Source organism: Lithobates pipiens, unplaced genomic scaffold (genome assembly GCF_037356315.1).
Source record: "Lithobates pipiens isolate NorthernLeopardFrog02 unplaced genomic scaffold, aLitPip1_a1.2 Scaffold_23, whole genome shotgun sequence".
NCBI classification, from domain to species: Eukaryota; Metazoa; Chordata; class Amphibia; order Anura; family Ranidae; genus Lithobates; species Lithobates pipiens.
The window spans coordinates 58,240,461-58,261,891 of record NW_027507785.1 but is presented as its reverse complement, the minus strand read 5'-3'; the positions used below and the strand labels follow the sequence as shown (position 1 = coordinate 58,261,891).

General features: G+C 43.5%; 1 protein-coding gene and 1 long non-coding RNA gene across 2 annotated transcripts in view; one reads left to right on the top strand and one right to left on the bottom strand.

The window, feature by feature from the left end:
- LOC143927562 (uncharacterized) overlaps positions 1-14,949 on the top strand; it is a 51,820-nt gene extending 36,871 nt beyond the window's left edge. Inside the window, exon 2 of the long non-coding RNA XR_013262286.1 lies at positions 14,755-14,949. This is a non-coding gene — a long non-coding RNA (uncharacterized LOC143927562). The remainder of the gene's footprint in view (positions 1-14,754) is intronic.
- LOC143927561 (solute carrier family 26 member 6-like) overlaps positions 1-21,431 on the bottom strand; it is a 90,979-nt gene that overhangs the window by 20,709 nt on the left and 48,839 nt on the right. The window contains exons 4-10 of the mRNA XM_077451695.1: positions 20,810-20,920; positions 20,117-20,283; positions 14,782-14,946; positions 4,347-4,499; positions 1,949-2,031; positions 1,440-1,587; positions 150-263 (exon numbers count right to left, since the gene is read on the bottom strand). Coding sequence (XP_077307821.1) covers positions 150-263; positions 1,440-1,587; positions 1,949-2,031; positions 4,347-4,499; positions 14,782-14,946; positions 20,117-20,283; positions 20,810-20,920 — 941 coding nt within the window. The remainder of the gene's footprint in view (positions 1-149; positions 264-1,439; positions 1,588-1,948; positions 2,032-4,346; positions 4,500-14,781; positions 14,947-20,116; positions 20,284-20,809; positions 20,921-21,431) is intronic.

Below are 21,431 nucleotides of genomic sequence, written 5' to 3'. Positions count from 1 at the left end.
TTTTGCTAGGAGGTTTCCCTCATTCCCATCTCACAATGTTGGGAGGTATGGCTATGCTACTGTGTATTCCTTTAAAAATTGTCAGCCGGCTTCTAACACTCCATATGTCATAGTGGGGACCAGTTATGGGGTCTCTAACCGATCGTTACCTGTGTGTTCCCCCCTGTGCTCTCCTGCACCAGAGTCCTGGACATCGATGTGGTGACCGCAAAACAGTGGAAGAAGCTCCCAACTAGATTACTGAATCCAAGTGCGATCAGCTCCTTTAGTAGTAAATAAAAGAAAACATAAGAATGCATCTATAGAAGTGTCTGAAAGAGAACCTGCCTTCATGGTCCACAGTAACCAAACATATGGCTCTAATGCATGTTAGGAAGGGGAAGGTAACTGGATGTTGCCAGAAGTATAAGGGGAACACTGTGAGAGAACGGAGGATGCTGACTGGTTACTATGGGGAACACTGAGAGAAAGGAGGATGCTGACTGGTTACTATGAACACAGAGAAAAGGAGGATGCTAACTGGTTACTATGGGGAACAATGAGAGAACGGAGGATGCTGACTGGTTGCTATGGGGAATGCAGAGAACGGAGGATGCTGACTGGTTACTATGAAGAACCTTGTGAGAGAACAGAGGATGCTGACTGGTTGCTATGGGGAACACAGAGAAAGGAGGATGCCGACTGGTTGCTATGGGGAACACTGTGAGAGAAAGGAGGATGTCGACTGGTTACTATGGGGGACACTGAGAGAACGGAGTATGCCAACTGATTACTATGGAGAACACTGAGAGAACGGAAGATGCTGACTGGTTGCTATGGGGAACACTGCGAGAAAAAGGAGGATGCTGACTGGTTACTATGGGGAACACTGAGAGAATGGAGGATGCTGACTGGTTGCTATGGGGAACACAGAGAACGGAGGATGCTGACTGGTTACTATGAAGAACCTTGTGAGAGAACAGAGGATGCTGACTGGTTGCTATGGGGAACGCAGAGAACTGAGGATGCTGACTGGTTGCTATGGGGAACACTGCGAGAAAAAGGAGGATGCTGACTGGTTACTATGGGGAACACTGAGAGAATGGAGGATGCTGACTGGTTGCTATGGGGAAAGCAGAGAACGGAGGATGCTGACTGGTTACTATGAAGAACCTTGTGAGAGAACAGGAGGATGCTGACTGGTTGCTATGGGGAACACTGTGAGAGAATAGAGGATGCTAACTGGTTACTATGGGGAACACTGTGAGAGAATAGAGGATGCTAACTGGTTACTATGGGGAACACTGAGAACAGAGGATGTTGACTGGTTGCTATGGGAAACACTGTGAGAACTGAGGATGCTGACTGGTTGCTATGGAGAACAGAGTCTTCTCTGACACTTTATAGCTAAAGGACCCAGTGTGAATAAATTCACAGATATTTGAAGAAAAAAACTTCACCTGGTTGCTGTCCACTTTATAGCCGTGTTTTATAGCGAACATTTTGCCCAGAGAGATGGTGATGGCATATCCAACCACAGCAATGGCAAATGCATTGCCGACCACATTCACGAACAGGTTAGGGTCGGGAACCGTTGGTACTACCAGTCTGTAAAAAAAAAAACAGATAAAAATCAGCATTTAATGATTCCCCGTTAAATGAACAGTTGGGATTTAACACGTATTGAATAAAAGTAGCCCAAATGTAATTTTAATTTAATAGGAAATCTATCGTGTATTTCCAGTGAGCGCCTTCACTGAGTATTACCATTTAAGCAGTTTTGGATGTGACTGTATTACACGCAATTCCATATCTTTGTCATTGAATTAAATTGAGAGATTTGCAAATTAACCAATAGAGGGAGCTCTGCATTTCATCCTGCATCATTCAGAAATATGAGCCACACAGGGAGTGCATTGTTTTCAAGGATTCGGCATTACATTATCACAATTCTTCGTAGAACACCTACCCTGTAGGAATGTCCCCCACAATACCAATGCCGTAGTTTGCGTGAAGATCAATTCCATATGATACCGCTGTGGAGATTACGAGCTGGGGGGTCAAAAGTGAAATTTTACATAAACTTTGATGGTTGATTGGCTGATATAATTTTATAGATAAAAGTATAAACAGGCATTGTAGAAGAATTCCAGTCTTGTTTTACATAGTTACAGCTTGCACCAATGAAAGTATGTACAGTCTCTCACATTTTTGTAAATATTTTATTATATCTTTTCATGTAATACTGAAGAAATGACACTTGTCTACAATGTAAAGTACCGTTGGCAACAAAAGTGAGTACACCCCTAAGTGAAAATGTCCAAATTGGGCCCAAAGTGTCAATATTTTGTGTGCCCATCATTTTCCAGCACTGCCTTAACCCTCTTTGGCATGAAGTTCACCAGAGCTTCACAGGTTGCCACTGGAGTCCTCTTCCCCTCCTCCATGATGACATCCTGGAGCCGGTGGATGTTCGAGATCTTTCATCTTCCATTTGAGGATTCCCTTACAGATGCTCAATAGGGTTTAGGTCTGGAGACACGCTTGGCCAGTCCATCACCTTTACTCTCGGCTTCTTTAGCAAGGCAGTGGTCGTCTTGGAGGTGTGTTTGGGGTCATTATGTTGGAATACTGCCCTGCGGCCCAGTCTCCGAAGGGAGGGGATCATGCTCTGCTTCAGTATGTCTCGCAGTACATGTTGGCATTCATGGTTCCCTCAATGATCTGTAGCTCCCCAGTGCCGACAGCACTCATGCAGCCACAAACCATGACACTCCCACCACCATGCTTGACTGTAGACAAGACACACTTGTCTTTGTACTCCTCACCTGGTTGCCGCCACACGCGCTTCACACCATCTGAACCAAATAAGTTTATCTTGGTCTCATCAAACCACAGGACATGGTTCCAGTAATCCATGTCCTTAGTCTGCTTGTCTTCAGCAGAATGTTTGTGGGGTTTCTCGTGCATCACCTTTAGAAGAGGCTTCCTTCTGGGATGACAGCCATGCAGACCAATTTGGTGCACTATGCGGTGTATGGTCTGAGCACTGACAGGCTAACCCCACCCCTTTAACCTCTGCACCAATGCTGGAAGCACTCATATGTCTATTTCCCAAAGACAACCTCTGGATATGACACTGGTATATGCACTCAACTTCTTTGGTCAACCATGACGAGGCCTGTTCTGAGTGGAGCCTGTCCTGGTAAACCCACTGTATGGTCTTGGCCACCGTGCTGCAGCTCATTTTCAGGGTCTTGGCAATATTCTTATAGCCTATGCCATCTTTATGTAGAGCAACAATTCTTTTTTTTTTTCAGATTCTCAGAGTTCTTTGCCATGAGGTGCCATATTGAACTTCCAGTATGAGAGATTGAGAGCGATAACACCAAATTTAACACACCTGTTCCCCATTCACACCTGAGACCTTGTAACACTAACGAGTCACATGACACCGGGGAGGCAAAATGGCTAATTGGGCCCAATTTGGACATTTTCACTTAGGGGTGTACTCACTTTTGTTGCCAGCAGTTTAGACATTAATGGCTGTGTGGTGAGTTATTTTGAGGGGACAGCAAATGTACACTGTTATACAAGCTGTACACTCACTACTTTACATTGTAGCAAGATATAATAACATTTTTACAAAAGTGTGAGGGGTGTACTCACTTTTGTGAGATATTGTTTGTGCCATACCTTTGAGATCCCTGTGGAAGCTGGTGCAGCCCTGCTGCTTAATTAACACAGGTAGCAGCACCATTCAGGGAACATTTTGCATTTTCTCAGTGAATGCAAGGCGTTTCATGATTGGATGAGATGGAGAGGTGATGTCATGATATCCACCTCATCCAATCAGAGAATACTTTGCATTCATTGAGAAAATGTAAAACATTCTTTTAATAGCGCTTGTGGTGAGCAAGCAGCCTTCTGCGTTCAGCTAGTGTAGATTATTGAAGTAGTGGTGCCTACTACAGTGATTTCCAGTTTCTAGAAGCATCCCACAGGTATGGCACATAAACACTTACTTAGATGATTGTTTATACTCACCTCATCCGCCATCCCGTTACTGAAATAAATCTCTTAAATTTGGCCGGCCCACGTATCTTTACATCTGACACTCCTAGAAGTGTTGGTGTCTGGGCCACTTCTGCATGCCGTTTCCGTTTGCTAACACTGACATCACTGCTGCATCCTGTAGTGATGTTGTAGAGGGCATTTGAAAGACCACAGTGCATTTTGTATATGAGCACTCTTATAGCAGACCTTTCCGATTTTTTTTTTTCCTCTATGTTGTCAGTTTTCTTTTTAAAAAGTGTATCATTTTGTTCAAATGTTGCCAATTTTCTTTAATAAGTCAATTCACTTACCACAATTAGTTCAATAGGGATGGGCATGCAGAGTTTAGCACGCAGCCTTTCATTAACTTCCTTCACGGCAAAAAGGCACACTAAGGCAACGAGGCTGACAACTAGAGTTCCAATATTTGTCTTGTGGATTCTTCGGAAAAGGCTGATTAAGCTCTGAAGAAGATAAGAAAATTTGCATTTCAGGTCTTACTCGCTACAGCAGGGGTCTCCAAACTATGGGCCACAGGCCACCTCTGCCCCACCAGAAGATATTAGTTTGTCCGCAGCATCTGCCCAGCAAAATTCCCCCAGCTGACTGGCAGTAAATGCTCTAGTCTGTGTAGTGTAATACAGAGACCCACAGATCCACTGTCAGCCAGCCAGCCCTGACCCTTCACATGGATGTAAGGGGAGAACTCTGCTTGTCACTCCTGGATGTAAGGGGGGACTCTGATGGGCACACCTGGTTGTAAGGGGGTGCTCTGATGGGCACACATGGATGTAAGGGGGGGGCTTTTTATAAAAAATTTTTTTTTTTTTTTTGCAGCCTGCAAATATATATAAAAAAACCTGGTCTTCATACTGAAGAAATTGGAAACCCTACAGCATCCATTCAATTATAGTCCCATTCATTGACATACATGTAGTTATTTACACAGACATGCCGCTGGTCTCATTTATTGTTAGGTCCTCTGCCTTCTGCATCCTCTGAGCAGGCTGAACAGGGAAATCTATGTAGAATTCTGTAAATAGCCTTCTGTAAGAAGCATCCCTTATTAAGAATTGAGGGTGCAAGCTGCACAGCAGAAGCTGCCTGCAATGTCGCAAGTATATATTATATATGGTTTAATTTCACATCCTTTGCACCTAATAACACTGGCAAGTTAATAGCTGCTTGCCGGAAGTGTCTATAAATGTATTTTTTACATGTGTTTTGACTCAACTACAAGGCCATAAACTTTATCTCCAGCTTCATAGGGCTTATAGGACCTGGACTTTTTTTTTTTTTATCTCTTGCATCAATTCAGACAGCTTAACTCAAATGAATAAACTCACTGTTGAGGGGACAGACGATGAAGCCTTTTAAATCTTCTGTTTAATGAAGGATATTCATAGGTAGAAAAACATTGATATTGTAAGCCACATGGAAAGATGATTACAGCATGGTGTAATACTGTGCAATGATACCAGAGAGAAGAAAGGGGAGGGGATATACAGAAGTACGGTGGGAGAGAGAGTTCAGCTTAGACAAGAGAACACCGCTTCAAGACACAGAGCAATAATAAGTAGTGCAACACAGATGAAATGACAATAAATCACATAGTGTAACAACAATGCCGGTCTGAAATCTTTATATTTCATAACTTTAAACTTATACAAGTCCAATACTGATAAATGTCCTGGAACCTGTAATGAAAAACATGCAACAAGCAAACATAAACATAAGTTCAACAGGATTGCCGAACATCTAGTAGTCTGACATATGACGTCTTCAGTAGAACCTGTAGTTATCAGCAATGTACTCTCCGCCGTGCCAATATCATGGCTAGTCCTTGCATAAGTCACTCACCTGGCAAAATGATTACTAACACTGTAATTTGTTGAGTAAAGGTTTGTGTCGATCCTCCCTTGGTTACCTTGACTTCTACCTTCCGGACTTTATCATCACTGGGTATAACTTTAGTAATAAGACCCATAGACCACTCATTCCGACAAACGTTCTGGTCTTTTAGAAAGACAACATCTCCAACCTTGAGATTAGGCTTGGATATTTGCAATTTCTTACGACCTTGACGTGGATGAAGATACTCCTTCCTCCAGCGATGCCAAAACATATTGGCTAGATGTTGCACCTGCTTCCATTGATGCCTGTAAATATCCTTGGGGTAGATCTCACTTGAATAGATTACAGCAGTCCCAAACTTGAGTAAGAAGCAAAGCTGGAGTAAGGATCACTGGAACAGGAGGATCTGAAGATACCGGCACTAAAGGTCTTGCATTCACTATGGCAGACACTTCAGTGAGAAAGGTAGACAGACAGTCTCATGGGTGAGTGGTAAAGACTTGCGAGTCTGCAACATGGAGTCAAGAATAAATTTGTGCTACTCCAATCATTCGTTCCCAGGATCCTCCCATGTGTGAAGAATGTGGAAGGTTAAATAACCAAGTACATCCATTGTTGGCCATGTAATTGTCCAGCTGCAGCTCCTTACATGCTCCAATAAAGTTGGTACCACAGTCAGATCTCAGCTGCTTGACCGGTCCTCTCACAGAGAAGAATCTTCGTAGAGCACAGATGAAGGAAAAAGAATCCATAGACTCGATCACTTCTATATGTATTGTTTGGATGCAGATACAGGTAAACAACACAGCCCACCTTTTACTATTGGCAGCTCCACCACAAGTTCTGAGTGATGATGGACCAAGGGCCGAAAACGTCCACCCCAACATAGGTGAAGGGTGGATCTGTACTCAGGCAATCAGCTGGGAGACTTGCCATTTGTTGCTGTTGATGTTTTCCTCTTAACTTGTGGCACTTGATGCACCTGAAGAGCAAGGAGGAGGAGACACACCTCTTCATACAATGATCCACAAGCCAGCTGACCTGATGAAGCCTTCTTTAAACAAATGGCCTTGGTGTTTCACCCGTTCATGGTGGTGACGAATCAAAAGAGTAATACCATGATGTTGACCTGGTACGATTATAGGATTTTATTTATTTTTTGTTGCATAGGTCGGATTGCCCAATACGGCCACCAACTCTCAGCAGCTGATTGGCATCAACTACAGGGTTTAGATTGAAGTGTGGACTGTTTTTGGACATTTCTGTTTCATTTCTAATTCTCCTGAATTCTTCCTGATACACGTCTTGTTGCACACAATGGCTAATTACCTCTTCTGCGTGTGCAATATCTGCTGCTGTGAAGCGTCCAGAACAGATGTGCCAACCATGACACTCATGCAGAGCTCTTCCCAAAGCAACGAACAACATGAATTAGGTGAGCGATAGCTCATATAGCAGATGACCAGGTGCAAAAACGCTCAAAACGCTGTGACCACAGTTTCCGTTTTGTATTTCTGAAGTGTGGAGTGAGATGTTCACAGCTCTTATTTCCTTATATTCAGAACTTACTAGCCCATACATGGTGTCAGTAGGTGGGGAGTAGGAGTCCCTACACAAAAACTTTGGGAGGTGACAGCCATAAGCTGTCCTGAAGAACTGCTGATGTCACGGCTCTGGTCCCACAGTCCGCTAGGTTGAGTTCAGTGGGAATGTGATGCCATTGACTTGGTAGAGAGAATCTCTAAATACTTTCTACCCTGTTGCTGACGTGCACAGGAGAGTTTTGTCTGGTTGTGTATATATAACCAAGTACTACCTTACTGTTAGTATAAAAAGGTGGAAGAATTATAGTGTACATCGGCCAGCAGTTGAAATAGAAGTTGGAATATAGAAACGTGAGATTCAAAGTTTTTCTAGTGACCTCAAAGAATATCTCCACCTTTCCCACTTGTGTTGTTTCTCGCTAGATAAAGGAGTATCCCAGTCTATGTTCTCAGTAGATCTTAGCAGAATCTTACCTTGACTGGTAACTGGAGCAATGAAGGGGAGGGGGCGTCTTAGATGCTGTTCACCACCGACAGGACTCCTCTTTAGTGAAGGATTTGTCACAAGTTGACACTTGGAAGGTCAATGTGTCTTGTTTGATGTTCCCCAATAAACTCAGACTTCGCTGTACAGGAAGCACATCTGTACCTACTGTAAATCAAGGTTTTTTTTAGACTAGTGTCATAGTCCTCAGAGTGAAAAGCATTCATATGTTCCTGGCTGTTGGATAAAATCTTGTGCAGTCTAAGGTTTGCTACAGACAGAATCTCCTTGGTTCTGGTGAGAAGATCAGTCACTTCTTTAACGGTTGGAAAAGATTTGAGTGCATCGTCAATGTAGAAGTTTCTTTCAACAAATGGACGGCATCAGATCCATATTCTTTTCCAGCCTGAGCCGTTCTCCTTAGCCCATAAGTTGCCACTGCAGGGGAAGGACTTACCGAAGACACGTACCTTCATTTGATAAACTCTCACTTCCTTGTTGATGTCATTGTCTTTGTGCCATAAAAACCTAAAGTAGTTTGTTGTCTTCTCTGACAATGAAGCAGTGAAACATTTGTTGAATGTCAGCCATTACTGCTATGGGCTCTTGTCTGAAGCAAATCAAGACTTCTATTAGACTTTTATTCAAGGTGGGCCCCGTAAGGAGCATGTTAAGAGAAACGCCTTCATGCTGAGCATGGAATCAAAGACAACTCTGGTTTGGTTTGTGTGGGTGATACATGCCAAAGGATGGAAGATACCAGCATTCTTCTCCCTCCTTTAGTGGGGGTGCAGGCTCGGCATGGTCTCTGTCAAATATGTTTTACATAAAATCCACGAAGTGCTTTTGCATTTCTGGTTTCCTGCTTAAGTTGCGCTTTAAGGAGGAAAATCCACTGATGGCCTGCTGCAAGTTGTTGGGCAATCTCTCTCTCTTGGGAAACAAAAAGGTAGGGGTGCTACCCAATTATTGCAGTCGTCTTGAAAGAACTCCTTGTCCATTACTTTGATTAATTCCTTCTCTTCCATTGAAGGAGCCAGTATATCATCTTCACTGGTTTCATTAAACACTGTACAGCCAAGGTTGTCGTGGCAGGAGAAAAGGCTTGTGTTAACCGGGATACCATGTTGCCATTTGTGGCTGGCTATCCTCTTTCACCCAGTAGTGATGTGGGCATGGCTCAAGGCAAGTGTTTCAGCCATTTGGCAGAACAATTGTCTTGAGTGACGTTGCCTCTGATGATCCAACCTAGATTCAAGCGCTGAGCAAATGGGGCATCTGGGGGTCCACTAACTTGTCTGTTTACCTTGTGAAATCTTAGAATGTCTCTTTCTAACAGAAGAAGGATCTGAGCATCTTTGTCAAGCAGCGGTATCTCATTTGCTATTACCTTCAGGTGAGGGTGATGGAAGACAGCAGCTGGAGTAGGGATTTCTTCCCTGTTAGCAGGTATGTGATTGCACTCAACAAGTGTAGGTAGGGGTAATTGCAAGTTTTTGAGAGAAGATACCATGAGTCCATGAGCCCTTCTTCCATAAACCTCTATAGTTCCACTACAGGTACCCAAGGTGTACTGATGAGCTTCGTCTTTTATTTCAAATAAATCAAACGGTTCTGATTTTGCAAGTGATCTATTGCTGTGATCATCTAAGATAGCATACGCCTTTAGAGTCTTTTCTGGTTGATCCTTGTGGTATATGTTCACCAAGCATATTTTAGCACAGGACTTATCACAGTGGTCTTCTCCACAAACTTCAGTGCAGGATGAAAAAATTATAGTGGAATTAGGCACCTGGTCTGTTTTCTCCCCGCCATGCATTGACCTGGGAGGAGAGTTAGCAGGTGGTGCAGATCTGTGCTCAAGCTTGCACATGTTCTTCAGGGCCACACTTTATGCACACTTTATGCACAAATTACAGTCATTAGCAACATTTTCTGTAGAAGCACAACACCTGAAACATACCCCAAATGTCTTTAAAAGCTCCTTACGCTCTTCAAGAGGCTTTTTTCTAAAGCCGATACATTTTTTTGAGGGGGTGTGGCTTTTTGTGAATGGGTCACTCTCGGTTAGGGTTTTCAATCTTCCTACTCTGTGGCCACAACTGTGGTAGGAGTGGGAAGGATATCAGTCTTTTTCACGGATAGTGGGCCTCTACAGTTTCTATAGTTGCCCTTAAAGCGGGTTTCCACCCTAAAGTGGAACCTCCGCTGATCGGATCCCTCCCCCCCTCCGGTGTCACAATTGACACCTTTCAGGGGGGAGGGGGTGGAGATACCTGTCAAAGACAGGTATTTTCACCCACTTCCGGGCATAGACTCCCGTGGGAGTCTACGCCATTTCTTGCCCTGCCGCGCTCTCTGCTGGGACACACACGGGTCCCAGTGACAGCGCGGAGATTTCCTATTGCGCGGCGCGGCTCGCGCATGCGCAGTAGGGAACCGGGAAGTGAAGCCGATTCGCTTCACTTCCTGATTCCCTCACCTAGAATGGTGACTGCAGCAGCCGAGAGCCGAGCGATCGATCGGCCTCGGCTGCCGGCATCGCTGGAACCCGGGACAGGTGAGTGTCCATTTATTAAAAGTCAGCAGCTGTAGTATTTATAGCTGCTGGCTTTTAATATTTTTTTTTTTTGGTGGAATCCCTCTTTAAGACTGGTACTTTTAGGAAAGGGTAAGAGACGAGACTGCACTCACCGTAGGAAATACTTGGATCGTTCTTGGTCTCTGCAATTTTCCCAATTAATTCGCATAAGAGAGAGAGAGAATGGAGGGAAGGAAACCTCGCTTTTTTTTTTGTATGATGACCCTAGTGCAGACCATTTTTCTTGCAATCCATACGGGAGCTTAGAGACAATTGTGTTTACCCCTCTGGCAGTGTCCAGGTAACTGAGTCTGGGTAGTTTAGGGTCTGCCTTGGCTAGCTGAAGCTCAAGGAGAAGGTCACTCAGTCTCTGGAACTCCTTGTTGTCCTTACCAGATATCTTTATGAGAGTTTTGAGACGCATGAACAAAGCATTTTCTATAGCTTCTGGACTTCCATAACTTTGCTCTAGTCGATCCTATGCAGCTGTGAGGCCTGCTGTAGGATTGTCCATGAAAACTGATCTTAATGGCTTAACACGTGCAGCAGATAGAGGACCAAGCCATCTGATCAGCAGATCCAATTCTTCAGCAGCTGTAATGCCAAGATCACTGATTGCAGTTCTGAAGGCACGTTTCCAACTTCTGTAGTTATCAGGTTGGTCATCAAAACTTAAGACCAGTCTTTGTGAACTCTCTGCAAAGTATGTACCTCACAAATGTTACTGTCTCAGTTGTCTCTGCCTTTATGCAAGACGTTGGCTGAACAGTGCTGATAGCGCTATCTGACATTGTTGTTAAAGGACACAGGGAAACATGGTGCAGCAGATACATTCCGGTGAGTTGCTTGCTTGAAGTGAGTTGTTACAATGGTACGTTGATTTAAGGCTGTACTGATGACAGAAGATTGAGGACTTGCTTGCAGCTTGCTCTGATGCTCTGTGACTTATGAAGGAAGGTTGGGTAGGCATGGAGGAAAGGCACTGGAGTAATTTTGCATGCAAGAAGTTGCTGGAACCTCTTTAACTTAATGCTGTGAAGAAGTTTCTATGTTGTCAAGAGAGACGATGGAGTGTACACTGGAGTGGCTTAGGACATAATCTTTAGCGTGTTTGAGGGGATCTTCCATATCTGCTATGTTTAGGTTGATACTGACTCTCACTTGCACCTTTGTCTGCACTGATGGCTTGTTCTAAGTCCCTTAGCTTTGCCAAATCTGCATCATGTTTACACTGTTCGTTTAAGATTTCTATTGCTGCTCTGAGTTTCCAACTCTGCTTCTTGATGTTTTGTCTGAGCTTACATCTCTGCTTTTTTGAAGTGCTGTCTGATTTTCCAACTCCTTGTTCTCTTTTCTGCATATGCTATCTGCACCTTGCTGGCCTCGGCTTCAGCACGGGCACTAATAAGTCGCTCACTGAGTGTTGAGTATCTTGAACTATGGGATTTAGAGGACTTCTTAGAACATCTGGTGGAAATGGATCTGTGAGATGCAGTGTCTTGTAGCAGCTCTCTTTGCTTCTGCCTTTAGTTTGGCTTGCTGGATAAAACTATCTCTTTCTAGATTAAGAACACACAAGCTCTTTAATTCCTCCAGTGAATCTTCCGTGTTCATACTTTGTAAGACATTAATGAACTTATTGCTGGTAAACTGATAAAGCTCATATGAGGCAGAAATCTTTTTTAATGGACGCCTCTAGTGTCAGTAGTTCACGTTCAACAGACAGTGTATTAGATTGAGTAATAACCTTTTCCCATAATAACTTTAGACTAGTTGTCAGTTCAGTTCTTAAAGCTTCATAATTCTCCATTACTTTCAAAGTTGGTTTGACTGAGCGTTTGGGTTACTCAGCTGGTCAGGGTCTTTTGCTGGGACTGCTGTGTGTTCGCATTCAGAGCCGTGGTAACTTATGGCTCATAATGACTGAGTGATAAGCCAGCAGGATCTGTGTGCTGTAATATGACATCATGCAGCCTGGACTCAGGTTATGAAGATTACACGTGCTGCTCTCTTGTTCTTCCTTGCAAAGAGGGCAGTAATTCTTGTCGGTATCAGTACTGTCATGCATAAATCTTGTAATTAGGCTGTGAAACTCCAGTTTTCTACTGTTCTGACTCCACTACAAGGCCATAAACTTTATCTCCAGGTTCATATAGGGCTTATAGGACCTGGTGACCTTTTTTTTTTTTATCCCTTGCATCAATTCAGACAGCTTAAAGGGATTGTAAAGTAAAATTTTTTATTTTTTTAAAATAACAAACATGTTATACTTACCTCCACTGTGCAGCTCGTTTTGCACAGAGTGGCCCCGAACCTGCTCTTCTGGGGTCCCTCGGCGGCTGTCTCTGCTTCCTCCCGCAGGTGCTTCTCACGTTCATGTGAGCTCCCTCGCATTGGTGAGAAGCACCTGCGGGCGCGCTCCCGTGATACAGCCGGCGGCTATAGCCGCTCGCTGTATCACAAGGCCTCGCCCCCCGGCGCACTGCGTCATTGGATGTGATTGACAGCAGCGCGAGCCAATGGCTGCGCTGCTTTCAATCCATCCACTCCAGCCAATCAGCGGCCAGGCTGAGCGGCGAAGAGGACGGCGGGGGCGAGCGCGGGATTTTCGAGGGGTCAGGTAAGTAAAACTGGGGGCACCGGCAGTGTCAGATGTTTTTTCACCTTAATGCATAGAATGCATTAAGGTGAAAAAACATTTACCTTTACAACCCCTTTAATTCAATGAATAAACTCACTGTTGAGGAAACGGATGATGAAGCCTTTCGAATGTTCAGTTTTAATGATGGATATTCATAGGTAGAAAAACCATTGATGTTGTTAGCCACATGGAAAGATAATTACAGCATGGTGGAATACTGAGAAATTATTCCAGAGAGAAGAAAGGGGAGGGGATATACAGAAGTATGGCGGGAGAGAGAGTTCAGCTTAGACAAGCAAACGCAGCTTAAAGACACAGAGCAATAATAATCCAAGTAGTGCAACACAGATGAAATGATAATAAATCACATAGTGTAACACAACAATGTGTTTGGCATCATATCACATTTTAGACAGCTTTCTAACTATCCACAGATAAAAAAATTATCCTTTGCAGTGAGGCTGTGCCAGCACAGCATGAGTTAATTGCTTGTTTTTGTCTCGGGAAAAGGAGAAGCAGTCTTACCTGATCCCCTGCTTGCCCCACGATCCAGCAGTGGATTGTCCCTCAGAGTCTTCACATCCAGAACAGGACTACTGAACTCTGCTCTGGTCTTGATGACCTCAGGATCCTAGACCAGTGGAGCGTGGGGGTGCAAAAAGCTGCAGGGACTGGTCTAGCTGTTGGGGCAAGTGGAGGATCGGGTGAATGTATCTCCTTTATTGTTCCCCCAGGCATAAACAAGCAATTAAGCAGGCTCAGTTCCACTGCAAGGGATACTTTTTTTTGCCTGGAGTTGGCTTTTAAGCAAATCATTATTTGAGAATCTGTTGCAAAGTTTCTTACATTATGATCCCAACAGTAAGAACATTTCTTGTTGGCAGGCCGACTACACTTGGCCACTGCTTCGCAATTAGCAGTAGCGTTGTCATACTGCTGTGTGATGTTCTTCAGTTGGTTGTTGGGCATTCTATCTGATAGACCTGACACACACCAACAATGTTATCTATATCAAGCTGATCTCTATGACGTGTATCTAAAAGACTCAAAGGCAGGGTATACACAAGTCTTTTTCTGTTCAACCAGTGGTGATTCCCTCCACAGATCAGCTCTGCAGCCATTGGCAGCGACTGATCGAATGCTGGTTTCCAAGCAGGACTGTTTGACACGAGGCAGTCGTTAGATCAGCTTCTATTGAACAGCGAGTGGTACAGACATACCAACTGTTTTCCTAGTTCCTTCTGGTCAAATTTCCGTACATCTATACCCGGCTTAAGTTCCCTTTTGTTACTAAGCACTTATAATGTTTAAGTAAGTCTAAAGGCTCCTGTGTAGCCACCTAAACAAGTCCCAAATCTGGTTACTGCAGCTGACAGCAGGAGAGTTTTCGGGAGCAGAGGCAGTGCTGTCAATCCAGAAAGCAGTGGGCAGGACTAAGTGTGGCCAGTTATTGATTGACAAGCTACAGGCTTATGAATCAGCAGTTACTGACCCTGCTATTGTTCAAGAAGTGAGACTCAAAACATGTATCTGCATGCAGTGCAATTAGTAATCATCGCTGTTCACAATGGTCAGTTGTACAGTATATCTCACATTTCTGTGTCTGTTTTTCTAGCTTGGAAAGAACGAAGTAAAAACTCACGTAAATGAGAGATAATGGCTGTGACCTCTCACTTAGCGGAAGGCCAAAGATATGTTTCAGCTGAGACACAGTGACATGGATGGTGGCGGCAGAGGTATACCCCCGAACCAGGGGCTCCGAGAGGTACGTGACCACAAATCCAAACTGCACTAAGCCCAGAATTACCTGCCAAAGATATAAATGTAGAAACATACTTTTATAATAAGTGACAACTCAACATATTTGGGCCACACAGATGCTTAATATTTTTTAGGGGCATCCCCAATGTACAGTATATAGTGGTGAACGATTTGAGTACAAGTTTACCTGCTGGTCGGGACCCCCGTGAGTCCGGTCGCGGGACCCACGGACTCGATCGCCGCGGGCATACCCACGATCGTCTCACGGGGAGGCTGAACTAGGAGATGCCATTGTAAACAGCATCTCCCAGTTCTGCCTAGCAACAAGTGACGCTGATCTCTGCTCCATGTGATTGGAGCAGAGATCAGTGTTCACTAAATGAAAGCCCAACCCCCCACAGTTAGTAACACACCCCTAGGAACACTTAACCCCTACACTGCCACCCACTGGTTAACCCCTTCACTGCCAGTGTCATTTACACAGGAATCACTGCATTTATATAACAGTGATTACTGTATAAATGACAATGGTCCCAAAAATGTGTCAAAAATGTCCGATGGGTCCCCCACAATGTCGCAGTCACAATAAAAATCGCTGATCGCCGCCATTACTAGTAAAAAAAAAAATAATAAAAAATGATTAATAAAAATGCTATAAAACTATCCCTATTTTATAACTTTTGCGCAAACCAATCAATAATCGCCTATTGCGATTTTTTTTACCAAAAATATGTAGAAGAATATGTATCGGCCCAAACTGAGGGAAAAAATGTTTTTTTATATATTTTTGGGGGATATTTATTATAACAAAAAGTAAAAAAGAATGCGTTTTTTTCAAAATTGTCGCTCTATTTTTGTTTATAGCGCAAAAAATAAAAACCGAAGGGGTGATCAAATACCACCAAAAGAAAGCTCTATTTGTGGGAAAAAAAAGGACGTCAATTTTGTTTGGGAGCCACGTCGCACGACCGCGCAATTGTCAGTTAAAGCGACGCAGTGCCGAATCGCAAATAGTGGTCTGGTCTTTGACCAGCAAAATGGTCCGGTCTGTAAGTGGTTAAAGAAGAATTCCAGATATAAATATTTTTATATAGTTACATTGGTCTAGCTTTAAACAATAAATCTATGCATATATTATACTTGTGGGATCCCTCTAGAAGCCCGAGATCACTGTATTAGACATCTAATGCAAAGCATTTTCATATTGGACGAGGTGGAGAGGCAGGGTGGTGACCTAACGCTTCATGCGTATATAAGACCCCATTCACACCTGAGCGTTTTGTAGCTTGAAGCCTGAAGCTACAAAACGCTAGAGGGGAAAAATTCTATTATTCTCAATGGAGATGGTTCACATCTCCACTACATGTCGCCTGAAGCCAAACGCCTGAAGCTCAAACAAGTTCCAGACCCTTTTTTGTCGCTCGAATTGAGCAGATTTGGGCGTTTTTCTTTTTTTAACATTGGTGACCTTTTGCCCTGCACAAAATCGCGGTAAACAAAACGCCGCAAAAAACACTTGAAAACGCTATGCTCAGGTGTGAATGCAGCCTAAAAGTATGAAAAATATAATATTTGTTTTTAATACATGGATGATCTTTTTTTTATTTTATTTTTATTTTTTATTTATTTTATTTTTTGCTGTGTTCTTTTTTGTTTTGCACTTTGTATTAACAGTAGGCAATATAGCCTTCTACTGTGCACCTTATTAGAAGGCTATAAATTGAATGAGTGCCATTGAATAGCTGTCCATCGTTTAATGAAACTTCCACTCTTTTGGAACCAAATCCCTCTGTCCTTCTTTCTTCCTCTATTGTCGCTCTTTTTTTGTTCTGATTTATAGACCACTTCAAAATGGATTGAAATAATGTTATTATTTAACTACTAAAAGGTGTTTAAAGTGTTAATAAACCCACATCATTAAAAACCTGACCATACGCTAGTCAATATGGGATTCGTTTTCTGTATTCTGCAAAAAACCTGGTTGATCCTGCTGTTCTTGATCTCCCCCTTCTGTCCATGTCCCCACTGCAGTTGATTTTGCAGAGTAGTGTTGGCAACTCTGCACGTGCTCAGTTTTCAGTTTGAGCAATTCCTCTCTATCACATCCGAGCATCCCATGTGACTATAGAGTCACACATGTGGGCATATGCTCACTGGTAAATGACAGCCCACTCCCTCACGCCTCTTCCATGCCCACTAACCAGCTAAGCACAAATTGGGTGGGATATTACATCTTGATTGATGGAGGGTTCACCCCCTCTTATTCTAACACAGCCTGTGACTGGCACAAATCTGCCCCCACCCACACTATGCTATTGGCAAAACTAATTTGATTTTAAATAGTTGTATGTCCATATAAAACAGTTTATTGATATTAATTATTTATTTTTACTCTCTATCCCAAAAGCAGTTTTTTTTTAACCGCTTCAATACTGGGCACTTTCACCCCCTTCCTGCCCAGGCCAATTGTCAGCTTTCAGCACTGTCACATTTTGAATGACAATTGCATGGTCATGCAACACTTTTTCCCAAAGCACATTTTTATAAATTTTTTTCCACACAAATAGAGCTTTCTTTTGGTGGTATTTAATCACCCCTGGGTTTTTTATTTTTTGCTAAAAAAAAAAAAAAAACTAAAAGTTTGAATAAAAAAAAAAAAGTTTTTGTTTCTGTCAGAAATTGTAAATAAGTAATTTTTTCTCCTCCATTGATGTGCGCTGATGAGGCTGCACTAATATGTAGCACTGATGGGCACTGATAGGCGGCACTAATGGGCTCTGATGAGCAGGCACTGATGAGCACTGAAAGCCAGCTCTGACTTGCATCACTGATGGGCACAGATTGGCCTCACGGATGGGCACAAATTGGCATGAGTCATGGGCACAGGTTGGCATCAGATGGGCACAGATTGGCATCACTGCTGGGCACTGTTGGGGCTGCACTGATCTTAAGTGCCCTGATTATCTGTACAGGTCTCCCCTGTGAGGAAATGCCACTGATCGTCTCTCCTCGTCAACTAACAACTGGCACTTCTGTGTTTTACATGTGATCAGCTGTGATTGGACACAGCTGATCACATGAGTAAAGAGCTACGTCATTGACTCTTTACCGAGATTGCGGTCTCACAGTGTCCCAGTGAGGCAGCGCGCGCGTGATCTCTGTGCTATGCACAAGTGCGATGGGACTGGGGCAATGCCATAGGACAGTGATGGCGAACCTTGGCACCCCAGTTGTTTTGAAACTACATTTCCCATGATGCTGATGCTCTCTGCAGTGTAGTGGAGCATCATGGGAAATGTAGTTCCAAAACATCTGGGGTGCCAAGGTTCGCCATCACTACCATAGGACATCGTCCCAGAGCAACGGAGCATCCCCCTGCCATCATTTGTCTATACGGAGGGCGGGGGGTAGTTAAATGTTGAATATGTGACTCATAGCAGAGGACTAGAAGCTCCTGCAGACAGGCTGGGAAAGAGCTAGGTCATGTGTATATCCATTAGGAAAAAATACGTAAAATTTTCTTTATTAACTACTTCCCACCCGGCCAAAGTACATATACGGCTGGGTGGGAGCCGCCTCCTTCTGACTGGACGTTCAGGAACGTCCTTCAGAAGGAGGGGGTTTGTGCCCGCGCAGCGGCGCGATCCCGATGCGCTAGTGTCACCCGGACACGGCGCATCTCGGATCGGCAGGAGGGCTCTACGATTGGCCCTCCTGATCACATGACGGCCATGTCCAATCACAGCCGTCATGTGATCAAAACAAACAGCCGGTTGCTAGGCAATCGGCTCTCCTCACAGGGAAGTCGTCGCTGAGGAGAGGAGAGCAGATCGCTGCAGCCGGCTGGTGATCAGTGAGTATGAGCCGTTTTTACAGCTTTTTACTCACTGATCAGTAGTCTAGTATAATACACACATGTCCCCAAATAAAAAAACATATGTCCCACTAAAATCACATGTCCCAATGATTATCTGCACACATATGTACGTGATCACCTGCACACATATGTACATGATCATTTGCGTACATATGTCCTTGATCTCACAAACCAATTATTATACACTTAACAGAATTTGTTTTTTTACCAAAAACATGTAGCAGAATTCATTTTGGCTTAAATTTATGACAAAATTAGACTTTATTGGATTTCTTTTAAAATAGAAAAAATAAAATATAGTTTTTTTTCCCCAAATTTCCGCTTTTTTTGTGCTTATATCACAAAAAATAAAAAACAGAGTCGTGAATAAATACCACCAAAATAAAGCTCTATTTGTGCGAACAAAATGATAAAAATTTCATTTGGGTACAGTGTAGCACGACCGCGCAATTGTCATTGAAAGTGCGAGAGCGATGAAAGCTGAAAATTGGGCTGGGAAGGAAGGGGGTGAAAGTGCCTTGTATTGTAGTGGTTAAAATAATTTCAGTGCAATCATCTACATACAGAAAGAGAAGGGACAATGCAAGTTAAACAGTGTGTGCTTAGTACACTAACACTTTCATCAAACCTCTAAACATATGTCCAGATTTGTGGACACCTGACCATCACACCTTTTATGAGCTTGTTGGACGTTCCTTTCCAAAACCATGGCATTCATGTGAAGTTGCCTCTACCCCCTTGTCACTATAACAGCCTCCACTCTTCTGGGAACGCTTTCCACCAGATTTTGGGAGGATGTCTGTGGGAATTTGTGCCCATTCAGCCCAAAGAATTATTGTTGGGGCAGATACCAATGTTGGATGAGAAGACCTGGCTCATATTCAACATTCCAAGTCATTCCATGGGTGCTCAGAAGGGTTGAGGTGAGGGCTCTGTGCAGTCCACTCAGGTTCCTACACACCAAGCGCATCAAACAAGGTCTTTATGGCGCTGGCTTTGTGCACAGGAGTACAGTCATGCTGGAACAAAAATGGGCCTTCACAAAACTGCACCATAGGGTTAGCAGCACACAGCTGTCTCAAATGTCTTTGTATGCTGTAGCATTGACAGTACCCTTCTCTGGCAACCCCTGAGCTCAAAAATTTGAAAGGATGTCCTTTCCACGTATTTTTGCCCATACAGTCCTTAATAACCTTCAGCATGCAGGTCCTGCTACAGCTCAGTTTGTACACACCCTGATATTACCTAAATCTACTGATGATATTTATTGTAGCTCATTTAGCCTTGGCATATCTGGACAGATACAAAAAACAGGCCATGTTAATTGCCTTATTTTTACCTGAAACAATCCTACCAGCAATGTCATGGCAGCCACCAGCTCTACTCGAGCTTTGTCCCTGGCTACATGGTCAATGATTGTATCATTCCCTGGTAGTAGGAAGTTGTCATTAGGAACCAGAGATTCTGTAATACTGCCAACCATGATAGAGACCACCGCAAAAGTTCCTGGAAATACAGAATATGTATAATTTAAGTTCTTGCAACAAATCCAATTTAACACAATGCCCGTTATAAAGGGATTTCCCTCTAAAAAGATAAAATCGGTCACAAACGGGAGCAATTCAAAACGTAATATTTTATATAAATGCAACAGTGATGGTGGTAACCTCTCATAATGGGCACAGCAGGTGTAGAGACCCAGGAACTCAGCACAGGGATGGTGGGGGCCCCACATAAAGAGCCCAGCAGGTGTGTAGACCTGATAACTCAATACAAGGTTGGTGGGAACCCCTCAAAATGGGCAAAGCAGGTGTGCAGACCTGTGAACCCAGTGCAGGGATGATGGGAACCACTCGTAATGAGCACAGCAGGTATGCAATAGAGTTCCTGAGAAACGGAAGGAACTGATCGAGGATATAACTGTCCAGCATACACTAAATGCTATATCTGCAAACAAAAGAATAAACCACAAATTCATCTCCAAACAATGCTTGATTCCATCGTCTATTTTAGGATACATTTTTTTACTTACCTATGGAAACATGCCGTGATGTGCCAAAAATAGAATAAACAAACACCGGGAAGAAAGAAGAATACAAACCAAAAACGGGTGGTACACCGGCCAGGAGGGCATACGCCAAACCTGTTGGAAACAAAAGCAAGAGAGAACCAGGCTGAACCCAACCAGAAAGTGGACCATAAACAGACTGTGTGTACGGTGAGTCTGCCATGTGCTTATTTGCCAAAAATTAATGGCAGCACTTCTACTGGGATAAAATAAGTTTCCATTAACCCTTTGGGGATGCTAAGCCATTTCCCTCAATCGGTTTTTCCTATTATAAATGATTTAACTTAAAGCTGAACACCAGACGGATACGGTATATAAAAAATAAAAAATATGCAACTATGTATCCTTTGGAAAATAATAAATGTGTTCTTAAATACAGTTGGTGCGAGTACCTAAATTTGAATTGGCATCAACCTCTTCTAGTTCCCTGTACAGCAGCTTTTAGGCTGGGGGGGTTTTGAGGGGGGTGCGCCTAAGCACTAGGAGCCAATCAGGTGTGCTGCTTGCACATTGGAAGAAAAGGTGGAGCGAGGTGGGTCACAGGCAAGGGGCAGGGGAGGTGCCGAACACGGACAAGGGGCAGGGG